This window comes from Eleutherodactylus coqui, chromosome 8 (assembly GCF_035609145.1).
Source record: "Eleutherodactylus coqui strain aEleCoq1 chromosome 8, aEleCoq1.hap1, whole genome shotgun sequence".
Lineage (NCBI taxonomy): Eukaryota > Metazoa > Chordata > Amphibia > Anura > Eleutherodactylidae > Eleutherodactylus > Eleutherodactylus coqui.
Window position 1 is genome coordinate 118161319 of NC_089844.1, and position 13605 is coordinate 118174923.

General features: G+C 41.1%; 1 protein-coding gene across 1 annotated transcript in view; it reads left to right on the forward strand.

Annotated features, from left to right (window-relative positions):
* Positions 1 to 13605, forward strand: part of DNAH3 (dynein axonemal heavy chain 3) — a 379066-nt gene that overhangs the window by 302109 nt on the left and 63352 nt on the right. Inside the window, exons 44-46 of the mRNA XM_066576291.1 lie at positions 3000 to 3123; positions 8234 to 8390; positions 10612 to 10755. Coding sequence (XP_066432388.1) covers positions 3000 to 3123; positions 8234 to 8390; positions 10612 to 10755 — 425 coding nt within the window. The remainder of the gene's footprint in view (positions 1 to 2999; positions 3124 to 8233; positions 8391 to 10611; positions 10756 to 13605) is intronic.

The window sequence follows — 13605 nt, forward strand, 5'->3', positions numbered from 1 at the left end:
AGGATTTTCTAGTCTTCCGTCGGGGGCCAAACATTCTACTATGGCAAAGGACACCATTGCTGCCTGGAAAATAACCCGCAAAAACTATCAGCTACCGTTCAAATTATCGAAACATATGGATTTGTGGGGGCATCCGGAGTTCAAAGAAGGGCTAGATAATAAAATGTTCGAGCTATGGCGTAGTAGGGGAATTATGAAAGTCCACCACCTTCTTCATCATAGAGAACCTAAGTACAAAACGTTTGAAGAGCTTCGTGAAGTATATGACCTACCCACATCACACTTTTTACCATATGCACAAATAAAGGGTTTTCTAAGAGCTAGACTTGGGGATGTCTCAAAAGAGGCAAAAACAAATCCAATTGACATGCTCCTGCAAAGATCATCGCAAAGGCATTCTATATCTGATCTATACTACCGATTCAGGGAGGGGTGGGCCGAAACAGACAGTACACCTCTGTTTAAAAAGTGGGAACGGGAACTACAAGACCCAGAACTATCTCAAAAACTGGTAGATGGTTGGATCTCTATAAGAAAGGCTATAACCAATGAGAGATGGAGGGAAACTTATTTTAAGATCATACATAGAGCGATTTATGGTTTCAACATACCCCCGCCCCCCGGGAACCCAACTAGACTGCAGGCGTGCCCTAGATGCTCACAACCAAAAACAGATTTTCTGCATGGAATCTGGCATTGCCCCCAAATCAAAACACTCTGGACAGAAATTAAATCATTGGTACATGAACTTGCAGGAATTACTCTACCATTGAGCCCACAAGCTTATGTATTTCACTCTCTCCCTAGCCATATAAAACACGCTAATTTGATACACACTATTCTCATAATAGGCAAGAGGAGCCTGTTAGCAAAATGGTTGCAGGCCAGTCCCCCGGGAATGTCAGATATCATACAGCAACTAAAGCATCTTCTAAAAATGGAGAGACTGGAGACGGAAAAACGGGCAGAATCCCAAGCATCAAAATTTTTTAGGAAATGGCGGGTTTTCATAGAAAGATTCATGGACCCGGATGAGATCTTAGAATGCATGCGCCCATTTAGTAACACATCCTGGTATCACACTCAAGCAGGAGCGGATAGACTAGGAAGATTAAAAATAACATAAAGCAATGCTATTAAATCATATATGAGATGAGAAGACAATATTCTCAGGCAATAAACTGAAATTTTTGTATATTGATACGCCATAACATATAGTAAATTAATAAAAAGGAAAAAACAAAGACACAAAGCTGTACTCTAAAAATCCACTGTTAAATGTTTGTTGATTTATTTTATTTGTTCTATGTTCACAATTAAAGCTAATGTGCTAAATATATAATTGTTAAACATTGCGATGCAATTACTCAACATGTACATGTGTCAAAGATGTTAATGTGATTTAACTATGCAATCTTGTTTTCTCTTGTATCGTAATGTGAGTTGCTATGTTTTGTTTTTTTGATTATGAAAGAAAAAATTGTAATAAAAAAGAGTTTTGAAAAAAAAAAGATGGTTGGCAGATTCGCCCTCCATTCATCTATTGTGTATGACCAACTTTAGTGTGCATTTGATTTACTGAGATAAGGAAATTAGATTGTGAACCAAGGACTGATGTGCACAGTGACAATCTGCGTACAGCGATGCAGAATATGTTGCCACTGTATAGACATTTGGAGATAAATTAATAAATAAAAGGGAACTGTTGTTTCAATTTGTATGTAGGGCACATTGCCTTTTATGTAAAACCAATCAAATATAATAGGGGTCCAAATAACTACTCCTCTTCTAAGATACATTTGTGAAACGATCGGAAGCAATTGACAACACAGTGATATCACCACATTTTCTGTCAAATGACAGTCTTGGCTCTGCTACATATCTGGCTTAGATGTCCTTATCACCAAACATAATTGAAAGGGTACTGTATGATCACATGGGGTATAAATGCTGTGACGTTTCCATGCGGAATTGCCACATGGAAAATTCTCAACATGTACAGTAAAAGTCATGTTGATGAGATTTAAGAAATCGCATCCACGTGGTGCTGAAAAATCTGCATGAAATCTGCATAAATATTGACCTGCAATGTCAGTGCATGATTCCGGATCAGATGAGGGGGTGAAATCCACATCAAAATCCATGCATCACATGCAGCTTTTGATGAGGATTTTGGTATGGATTTGCACCAAAATCCGCAGGGTATTTTCTACTGTAGGAAATATGTTGTGTGAATGTAGCCAAACAGTTTCATGCTTTACAAAAATAGTGCATATTTTCCAGATCACCATGACCCGCTTTCTCGCCCATGCCCAGTGGGTCCTGGCATCTGCTAAAGTTTGCCAACCCAGAGTATTGATAACAATTATCCTCCTTCTGCTACTATTTGCACGATCACTCTCAACGACTCTTATTATTATGGTCAGATTAATTAGCATTTTGTGTAAGATGAACTGAGCAAGGAGCAGAGTCCGCCGCCCCTATGATTTCTGCTATTTTTGATAGAACACATTAAAAAGCTGTAAATTGCAGCACAGCTGAAGTGACTCTCTGGCAGCTGCATTACAGATCGTGCTGTAGATGGTTCATTCCATGAAATAGAAGAGGTTTAACTGTTCAAAATGGATTTCCACTTTTGCAGAAGTTTCCTCAGAGAGCGGAATTGTTATTTGATGAGCAATACATGACTGTGCAAGAAGCAGGCACATTTATTATATTCACATACAGCATGTTGCATCTTAACCCCTGGGGAATTGGCGGGTAGCAATAAACAATGATTCTGTAAAAAAAAAAAGGATAACAAGCCTGCTTTCTATTCCTTTTACATTACTTATGTGGGGCCACCGATGGTGCTGTGTATGAAGCACTTTCCTATCTAGTAGACACAGGAGATGACTGCACCCGGCGGGTAATTCCGTATTACTGGCAAATACAGGGATCGCTTCCTGTCCATCATTTTTTTTTCTTTACAGTTTGTGACTTTACTTTTTCTTTTCTAGGCCGCTTCACTCGACACTTGAACATAGTTTCTATTAACGCTTTTGATGATGAAACTTTGACAAAAATATTTTGCTCCATATCAGACTGGCACTTCAGCAAAGGCTTTGATATATCATTTTTAAGGTAAGCTTTACGAATTGTTATGAATACTATGCTTTGTGTATGCCGATCCTAGACATAGAATACGTCATAAATATTTAACAGTCGTAGGTCGCACCTCTGAGACCAACAACTGTTTACAGAACAGGGGTTCTCTTCCCGCCTGGTGAGTTGGCCACCAGCAGGCTGGAACTGGATGTAGGGGTAGCCTCCCATATGTACTACATTCACTTCTATCGAAGCTATGAAAAGGTATTGAAACCGCCAAACACCACTCCAGAGGTGAGACCAGCCTGTGGATATGCTATGAATGTCTCTGATGGGACTAACCCTTTAAAGGGGTTGTCTACATTCTACTGTTTTACTTATTCAGTTATAAAATTGGAAATCATACAGTTTTATAATATACACTTATTTAAAATTCTATTCACATACCTTTTTTAGAGCAGTACAGTGGCCCTATTTCCATAACAGGATGGTATGTACCATGGGACTAGTCTGTTCATAGTAATGGACGTTAGTCATGTGATCCAACAAGCAGGTCATGTGATCCCTGGTATTCAGTTGACACTGATCAGGTATCTAATAGATGAATAGTAGATCCAAAAGATAATCCAAATGATAACATTGACAAAAAATAATCCAAAATGAAATAATGTTGTACATCAATGATACAAATACTGTGGCAAGAATATACAGTGCTGCAGCAATGCATTGGTGCTGTGGTTACTTTTTGCATTATTTTTATGGATTCCAAAGAAAGATTTTTCTTTTTAAAGAATGTTTCCATGCTGTGGGCAAGCCGGACTTTTCCTTACTTATTCATTACAGAGTATAGACTAATCCGTGTTATCCTGGCTTCTGGGTGGTGACTAGGGACCTGGATTCGTTCTGCTATTTGTGTCTCCATGTCTCCAAGTGTTGGTATGTGTTTTTTTCCAATAAAGTTGACATCCAAAAAAAACCAAAGATATGGAGGAGAAATATAAGAGCTGCTTGTACACAGACACTGACTAGACATGATGAGATGTTGCAAATAATAATATTAAGTGATTTCAGCTCCTCAATATTTACTATTCACCTATTAGATGACAAGGACCCAGGAAACTTGACAAAAGTGAAAAAAAGGGAGAGAGATCTGGGTAGGGTACTGATGGAGGAGTCTTGGTCCAAAGCATTCACCCTTACTCACAAAATGTCAATGTCAGGCAGGACACAGGAGCTCAATTTTAAAATTCTCACCCAGTGGTACAGGACCCCAGTGCAATTGGTTAGGGTCTCCCTGCAGTACTCGGACAGATGCTGGAGATGTGACAATGATGTGAGGACTTTCATACATATTTGGTGGTCATGTCCACTGATCTTGTGTCTGTGGGAATAGGTAAACGTACTATATAAGGAGATTAGTAGGAATGTGATTGAGTTCACACCAGAGTTGGCGCTCCTTTCGGTGATGCTGGGCCCAATTGCCAAGACAAAACGGTCCCTTTTAAATTTCTTCCTAATAGCTATGAGACAAATTATCCCCAGAAAATGGTGATCCTCCATGGCCCCCCGTAAAGATAATGTGGTTGGAGGCTATGGATAATCTGAAGTACATGGAGGAGCTGTATGCTGGTGGCAACACATTTTTCAAGTTTTATAGTTTATGGGCAGTTTGGGTACAGTTTCACTCTTCGTCTAGGATGGAGGCCTGGCTCCAAAGAGGTGTTTGACATTACAATGGAAGGTCTCAGATTCAAAACACTAATTAGAAAAGATATGATATAGTAATTTGGTGGCGGGTTTACACTGGGTGAAACTCCCTCCCACTCTTTGCTCCCCTGTCTCCCTTAGGGTGCGTTCACACGAACGTATATCGGCTCGGTTTTCACGCCGAGCCGATATACGTTGTCCTCATGTGCAGGGGGGGGGGGAGGCTGGAAGAGCCCAGGAGCAGGAACTGAGCTCCCGCCTCCTCTCCGCCCCTCTGCACTATTTGCAATGAGAGGAGGCGGAACGGGGGCGGGGCTAAGTTCCGGTAATTAGCCCCGCCCCCGTTCCGCCTCTCCCCATTGCAAATAGTGCAGAGGGGTGGAGAGGAGGCAGGGAGGGGGCGGGAGCTGAGTTTCTGCTCCTGGGCTCTTCCAGCCTCCCCCCCTGCACATGAGAACAACGTATATCAGCTCGGCGTGAAAACCGAGCCGATATACGTTCGTGTGAACGCACCCTCCGGATGTAACTATCCTCTTTCTAAACCTTTATACTTATTCTGTGCTTTACCCTTACTACCCTGTGGTAGGTTCTTCACTCTTTTGGGTCCTTGTCTTCCATCAAGAACCACAAAGCCTAAACGTTATGTGCCTTTTGGTGTAAATGTTACAGACTAGATTTAGCCTGGATTTCATGTTTACTATGTTTCATGCTAATTCATGATAATATGTACAACGCTATTCCTGAACAAAATGTCTATGTCAATGCTTGATTGTTCAACCGTCTTAAGGCGTATGCAGTAAAATACTTTTTGAACCATAAAAAAGAAGTGCTTTTACTACCACATCCTTGACTTCCAGCTTTTAACAAATTTGGAGCGTTGCGCCTTCACTACCAGAATGGATTTTGTAAAGCTCTGTAAAATCAGTTTCTATACCAAGGGATTGATCTTTAACAATTACAAATTGCTTATTTAACCATTTCCAGACCAAAATATCAGGCATATCTGTCTGGATAGCTGGGACCCGCTCTCCCCAGATACTTGCAGTTTCAATTTAAGGTGTTAAGTTTGTTGCAGATCTGCACCAAAATCCACATCAAAAGTTGGACAGATGGTGCAGTTTTGTAACCAATCCACTTTGTGAGAATGCACGCCATGCCTGTTAAACTCTACCTGACTGATGGTTAGAGAAGGAAAGAAAAACCCAGGTGTTCAAAATGCAATTTTGAAAGTTATTCTCCTTCATTTATATTCAATTTTGACAGACAAATATCTGTAACCCTAGAATACTTTTTCTTCTTTTTTTCTTTTCTTGACAGTTTTATATGTAAACCTGTTACTTTGTCAAAAACAATAATTATGCAGTTAAATAACATAAAATCCTGGTGTAATCCTTCCCCACAGCAAGTACCTGAGTTTAAACTAGAAACATTTATCAGTTTCATAACACATTCATCATCTTTTTTCATGCCACAGCCATTTCAGAAAGCTTGTGAGTTAAAGCAGCTAGATTTCCTATTTAGTAAAATCAGCACTTACCTGCTACTAGAATAAAAAGATGTGAATTGTATAAGAATTAGAATTACACACAATTCCTGCTTACTACTCAGTAAAGATAAAGGCCCCAGGTGCAGGTACCAAGTCATGACCGACTCCTTGGGTGACGTCACATTGTGATGTTTTTTTGGCAGACTCCTTTTGTGGGCTGGTTTGCCATTGCCTTCCCCAGTCATCTTTCACTCCCCAGCAAGCTGGGTACTCATTTTACCAAGTTCGGAGAGGCTAAGAGTGACAGGCAACAGATGACTGGGATGATTTAGGGAATCCTGCATTAAGCAGGGGGTTGGACCAGATGACCCTGGAGGTCCCTTCCAACTCTACCATTCTATGATACTATAACACCAGTCAGAGGCATCCTTCACATCCATCCAGGAAAAACGAATATGTTAAAGGAGTTATCCCAAAGTCTACAGCTATCCCCTATCCACAGAGCAGAGGATGACTTCATGATAAAATGGGGGTCTCATACATAGATACTGCGCTCATCAGGAAGGCATTTAAATTTGACAATGTGCACCAAAATATTCTCAAAAAGTTAGCAAACCAATGAGTGGTGTAAAGTTAGACAAAAGTATCTGCATGTCTATCAAAATGCTACTGTGATATATTTGACATATATTCAGACCACCTAAGTTTATACTTTTTAACCATTAGACAGAATTAGTAAGGCCACTCTCACACACGGCATCAGTAAAACGCAGCAATTTTGATCGCCGCATTTTACCACAATTTTGATTGGCATTTTTAAACGCAGGTTACTGTATTCGACAGCGTTTTTTTAACGCACCCGATCATTCTGATGGATGAAGAGCTGTGTTAAAAAGCACGAAAACACACCAAAATCGAGCAGACAATGCTCGAAAATCACAGCGTTTTCTAACGCTACGTTCAAGCGCTTGTCTGGGAGGCCCATTGGAAATTAATGGGAGTGTTGTACGGTGATTGGCACCGCGTGCAAGAATAGTCTAACCCTTTCAGTTGGGTTGTGAGGCAACCTATCACTAGCAACTAGCCTATCTTAGGTTTCTTCCATTTGTAAGAATTGCCAGTGAACAACTGAGACCAGAGAGCTCAGGGGCGAAGAGGCAGAACACATATCTCTATACTAACTATAGCTGTCTAAAAACACTTGCTAGTACTTGCTTCTGACTGTAATTAAAGAAGTTCCTATTTGGACAACCCATGCACTAAATGCAGACCCACCAGCGATCAGTTGATTGCCAATGATTTCAGCCTGTAGACTAATGCCAATCAGCTACTATCACTATGGAAGCTACAGGCAGCAACTGCAGAAGTCATGTAGCATTACATGGTGCTCACTTAAATGAATGGTTGACCATGCAGTACATTATAGTCCTGAGTATTCTAGAATGGAGCTATTCTTTATAGCGGCTCTGTGGTCTGGCTGGTATAAGGAAAATCCCACTCTATGACGTTGTTATATCCTAAAATGCAGCGTGGACAGGAGTTGTCCTATTAACATAACCCCTTTAATGACACACAGTGTGCCTCATAGAGGTCATAAAAAAGTGTAATATCTTAGAACCCCTGAAAATATTTTTTTAGGATTTAGTGCTACAAATGCCATTTGCAGGCCATTCAAAACTAGAGGCACACTCTAACCCTTTAACGTCTAGCAATGGATATAACCATCGCTGGCGGGTGCTCAGTGGCATGGCCTAATAGCTTACTCCGTCGAGTTAAGCTATGGAGGTGGGTAGTATGTTCGTGATTATTTTAGACTCTGTACAATAGAGACCATAAGTGAATTTCTATTACAAATATGCTTCAGCCTCCCATCAAGAGCAATCAACTTTTCAGTCCCAGGCCAGCCTTAAAATCAGTAGTTTGGGAATGTAAGAATTATGTGTTGTCTTTCAGATCTGGCAAACTAATGATACAAGCAACCATGGCAATTTATAAGACAGCTGTGGAAAAGTTCCTGCCAACTCCTTCCAAATCCCATTATGTTTTTAATTTACGTGATTTCTCCCGGGTTGTGCGAGGAGTGCTGCTGTGTTCTCACACTCATCTACAGGTAATCCACAATACATATGTTGGGCGAGGGGGTTTGACAAGAAGTCAAAGATACTTTATGGAAGATATTCTTCTCGCAGAGAGGCGCATCAAGCTTAGTTGCTACAGTCACTTGTAGTGGTGCATCAGCTTAATGGTTGCATTCACATTTGGTGGGAAACTTGAACAGTTACAGCACCAAGAGCAATCTCTTACTGGAGCGCAGAGGACTTTGCATCATACCACAAATCCTCAAGGAAGTCAAGTTATGATAAAGATGACAAACAGCTCTTGCCAAAACCTTCCGTGCCAGAAAGGCAGGCTACTCACTATCACAGCATGCCACACTTAGTACTTTCAGGACAGAGTTACCCACCTGATTCTTTTCTAGGCACCGTATAAAAAATTCATAAGCAGCCACTACCTTTTATGGACGAATTGGAAAAAATAATACAGATTATAAGTAATATTTGTGTGCAGCTCAGAATACTGATATAAGCACATTAGCAGCATGTACCCATACCTGAAAATTATAATTTCAATCAAAATCATCTGACATATGCCTCAAGTTTCAAAAAATGTACAGATACAAATTTCAGAGATTGTCTGGGAATTTACAGATGGTTAGCAACCCTGCCCGAAGTCTATTTGGATATCACTGGTTTAGACCCTCGTTACTATGTGTCAGTGGTAGATGAATGTTTCTAGGAACCTGTTCATTTATATCCAAGTAAAAGAAAACAGCTATATCAAGTATTCATTAAAATAGGATCTGTCATGGCCTCATGTCAGCAGGGTCAGCTAAATAGCGTTGCAGTCGCAGCTCCACTCCAACATCTTTCTTTTGTCTATACTCACCCCTGTTTCTCCATACAGGTTTTTAGATTTGGTTCCTGACGCTGTAAATGTGTGAAGAGGTTTGATCCCAATGGTATACTGTCATACAAGTCTGATATCATATATTGACAGTTAGTGGTGAGGTCAGGAGCGAAATCTTAGAATGACCAAGCCGAGTATCAACAAATGTAAGACACTGGAGTCAGCGGTGTCACAGCTGCAAATTCGGCCCTGTTGGCATGAGTACATGACCGGTCCATTTAAGAAAAAAAATAAGCCTCTAGAGCTTTTGCTGTCAATTATAAAAATACTAGTTATGAACTACTTAAAGCAACCATTTGATTTTGGGACCAAATTCAGTACAGAGAAGGCAGGAGGTAAATTACCAGCAGTTGTTCTTCTCCACCACCTCTCCAATTCATCATTCCCTGTTTTTAGTCATCCAGGATGGCTGCAGCAATCAAAATACTAATGATTACCAGTCCGTCCGTGAGTGAGTTACATGCTTAGCCCTAATCACATGACTGTGAGATCATCAAAGAGCCTCAAACATAAAACATGCAGAGCCTAACAGCAGCCATGTGCTTACAGGACCTGTGATGATGTCACCTTCATGTGATCAGTCACCTGGGTTCTGTGTCCATGAGTGAGTTATATGCTCTGCCCCTGATCACATGATGGTGATGTCATCACAGGTCCTTCATCCCTATGCAGATTACGGGCGGACTACATCCCCTACAACCCCTTGTGGCCTCAATTGGTATGGGATACTAAAAGCCACCTGTCTGTAAGTGAATAACTGTGTGAGTTACGTGTAAAGATGCTACTGTCATGAGATCAATCACTGGTGCTCTGAACTTTATTAAAAACCTGCAGAGCCGCACAGCAGCCATGTGCTTACAGGACCTATGATGATGTCACCATCATGTGATCAGTCACCTGTGTGGAGGAGTCCGGGGTCACATGACCAGTGGGTAATCAGTGTGTGCAGGACTCTGCTCTGCTGGTTGTGATCTCTGTTGTATGGGATGAAAAATGTACGTAGCAGAGCTCTATGTGACGTACATGTAGTAGAGCTGTGTGTGTGCGACGTGCATGTATCATTTCCCAATAATTACTAGTCTAACCACCTAATGCACAGTGTGCACTGCTCTCTAATTAGCCAGTGCTCATCACATGGGCAACTTCGGATAATCAGAGAGCAGATATAGTGCTTTGGTAGTCTAATACTATAGTACAGGTGGCTTCGGCCTTCTTGGACAATTGGGAATGAATCAACAGATCAGAGGCATGGCAGCGAAGAACAACTGCAGGTCATATACCATCCTTTTCCAGGACAGAATTTTCTCTCAAATCTGGAGAGTCACTTTAAAAAATGCATTCTGATATTTTACTGTGTTTTCCAGGATAATGATAAACTGATCAGACTTTGGATACATGAAGTTTACCGTGTATTTTATGACCGCTTAATTGATCCTGAGGACAGGCAGACTTTCTTCAATATGGTCAAAGAGACAACATCGAATTGCTTTAAGCAAAGTGTTGACAAGGTAGGATGCATAATATATGGTTGTTGGATGGCATAGTTAACTTATTGTTAGAAAATAATATGGTTTATAGGGGGCTATATATTGGCAACCATGAGGAAATATAATGTAACCAGTAGAGATGAGCGAGCGTACTCGGATAGGCACTACTCGCTCGAGTAATTGGCTTTATCCGAGTATCGCTGTGCTCGGGTCTAAAGATTCGGGTGCCGCTGCGGCTGACAGGTGAGTCGCAGCGGGGAGCAGGGGAGAGCGGGCGGGAGAGAAGGAGAGAAAGATCTCCCCTCCGTTCCTCCCCGCTCTCCCCTGCAGCTCCCCGCTCCGTGCCGGCACCCGAATCTTTAGCCCCGAGCACAGCGATACTCGGATAAAGCAAATTACTCGAGCGAGTAGTGCTTATCCGAGTACGCTCGCTCATCTCTAGTAACCAGTAAAATGGTGTTACCTTCATAGTTAATGCTTTATATCTCTTTTATACCTCCCTACGTATAAATGTACCCAGATTGAGTGTAGAATTAACTGGTTGGGAGTAATATATTTCTGTGACATACATCCAAAACCATTGTAAGTTTTTTAAAGCATCCATAATGCTATTATGGAGCTGCATAGAAAAGAAAAAAAGAGAGGGTGCCCCCTAGGGATGTAACATTTTTAATAAGGCCCAGAGGCATCCAATTTAATGACAGTAACCTGGAGCGGTTCTGCTAAGTAGGCACAACACTATTGAGAGCTTGCGTAATGATCCTGGAAGATGGGTGTTGAGCTGCTGCAACAGTCCAGAATACCCTTGCAGGGAGTACTGACACAGTGGATAAATGGAAAAAAGGTTCCTTCTTTGGGACGAGCACTGCAGGAACTTGCCTGGATACTGCCAATGACATTTTATTGAATATAGGACAATGCATTTTAACACTAAGGGCGCCCACGCACTGGTGTTTTTTTTCCCTGCGAAATTCGCAGCATTTTTTTCTCTGCAGGGGTCTATGGGACTTGTAATGTTAAAATCGCGATCGCGCAAAATCGCAATTTACCGCGAAATCGCGATTTTGCGTGATCGCGATTTTAACATTACAAGTCCCATAGACCCTTGCAGAGAAAAAAATGCTGCGAATTTCGCAGGGAAAAAAAACGCCAGTGGGTGGGCGCCCTAATCCAGCGCCTTTCTCAGGTTGTGAGCCTTTTTCCCATTCATCCATTTTGCTATTATAAATATTAAATTTGCATTTAGGAATAGATACAAAGATTTGATAATCTGCAGGTCAACCTGGCGAGAAGAGCTTAGTTTCCCTGCAATAACACAGCAGGTGAAATAATACATTATACAGTGCCCATGGCAATCAGTTCATCTTATGCTGCTGGATGCATTGGGTCCTCCAGAGGACACTCTTATTAATTTTCTAGTCTAATGCTCTGTTGTATAATTCATTTAGCTGGGAATTTCATGTGCTTAGAACATCAGAAATGTTAGCAGCTTATTTGTTCGCCATATCGTTTGGAAAGCAAAGTCATTGTACTGTAGATAGTAGTATGTTTTTTTTATTAACATGAAATTCCTTTAGTGCTTTATTTTTGTACCATTTTACTGAACAAAGACTTGAATCATTATCTGTGTCATTCTTTAAGACTAAAGAGGAAAAATTAAATAGGAATTTGGCAATTTGCATATTAATGAGTTCAAAGTGGATTACAGACATTTCATTATAGCATACAGTGCAATGTCCAATGTCACTGTTTGCAATAGCATGAGTGATGGTATTGGCACTATATGTAATAATTGCATACTGTGTTTTGGGCTCGGCTGTACTTTCATTGAGTTGCATTCTGCACTCTTAAAAGTAATTCTCATTTGCATCTCTGCTTTCCTCTATTTAATGATGTACTCATTAGATACACCTCAGCATCTGGCTTGATACACTATTTGTTGCCATATATTTAATCAATGCCTTATTAAAAAGTTTAATGATTACTACTAGGCATCACGCCACCCTTGGGCATTCTACATACAAACTTTTCAAAACAATCTGCTAGAGTTGAACTCTTGACACGGCACGATCTGGGATACTGAGAAGACTTTAAATTTCTCATAAAAGACTTTTATGGTAAATCTACTTCTCCACCATGAATAGGGTCTGTGCACTCCTGTTTTTGGGATTGCTTGGATGTCAATCACACAATATGTCATACTATTTTTTTGTAATTAAAACCCTTTAGGTTCATTTTTACATAAATCATATAGGTCTAAAAATAAAAAGAAATGACATAGATTCTTGATAGATTTTGTGAATTATGATATAGATGATCATACAGTGCAAAGCCACATTCAGATGGTTGGAAGCCACATGCAATTCCAAGATGTAGAAGAGAAATTTTTAGGCTGGGACTACATGGCAACTTTGGGCGCAACATATTGCACGACCAAAGATTGCATCATGGTACTGCTGCTAGAGATGAGCGAGCGTACTCGCTAAGGCACATTACTCGAGCGAGTAGTGCCTTAGCCGAGTATCTCCCCGCTCGTCTCTAAAGATTCGGGGGCCAGCGGGGGGCGGGGAGAGCGGGGAGGAACGGAGGGGAGATCTCTCTCTCCCTCTCTCCACCCTGCTCCCCGCCGCAACTCACCTGTCACCCGCGCCGGCCCCCGAATCTTTAGAGACGAGCGAGGAGATACTTGGCTAAGGCACTACTCGCTCGAGTAATGTGCCTTAGCGAGTACGCTCGCTCACCTCTAACTGCTGCTCAACATCTCAATGTAAGTAAATGCGGTCGTGTTACGACTAGCAAGTTGCCACGACCGGATAATGCAGAAAATTCAATTCTGAAGGAATTCTTGCAATTATTACATTGTAGCAACGT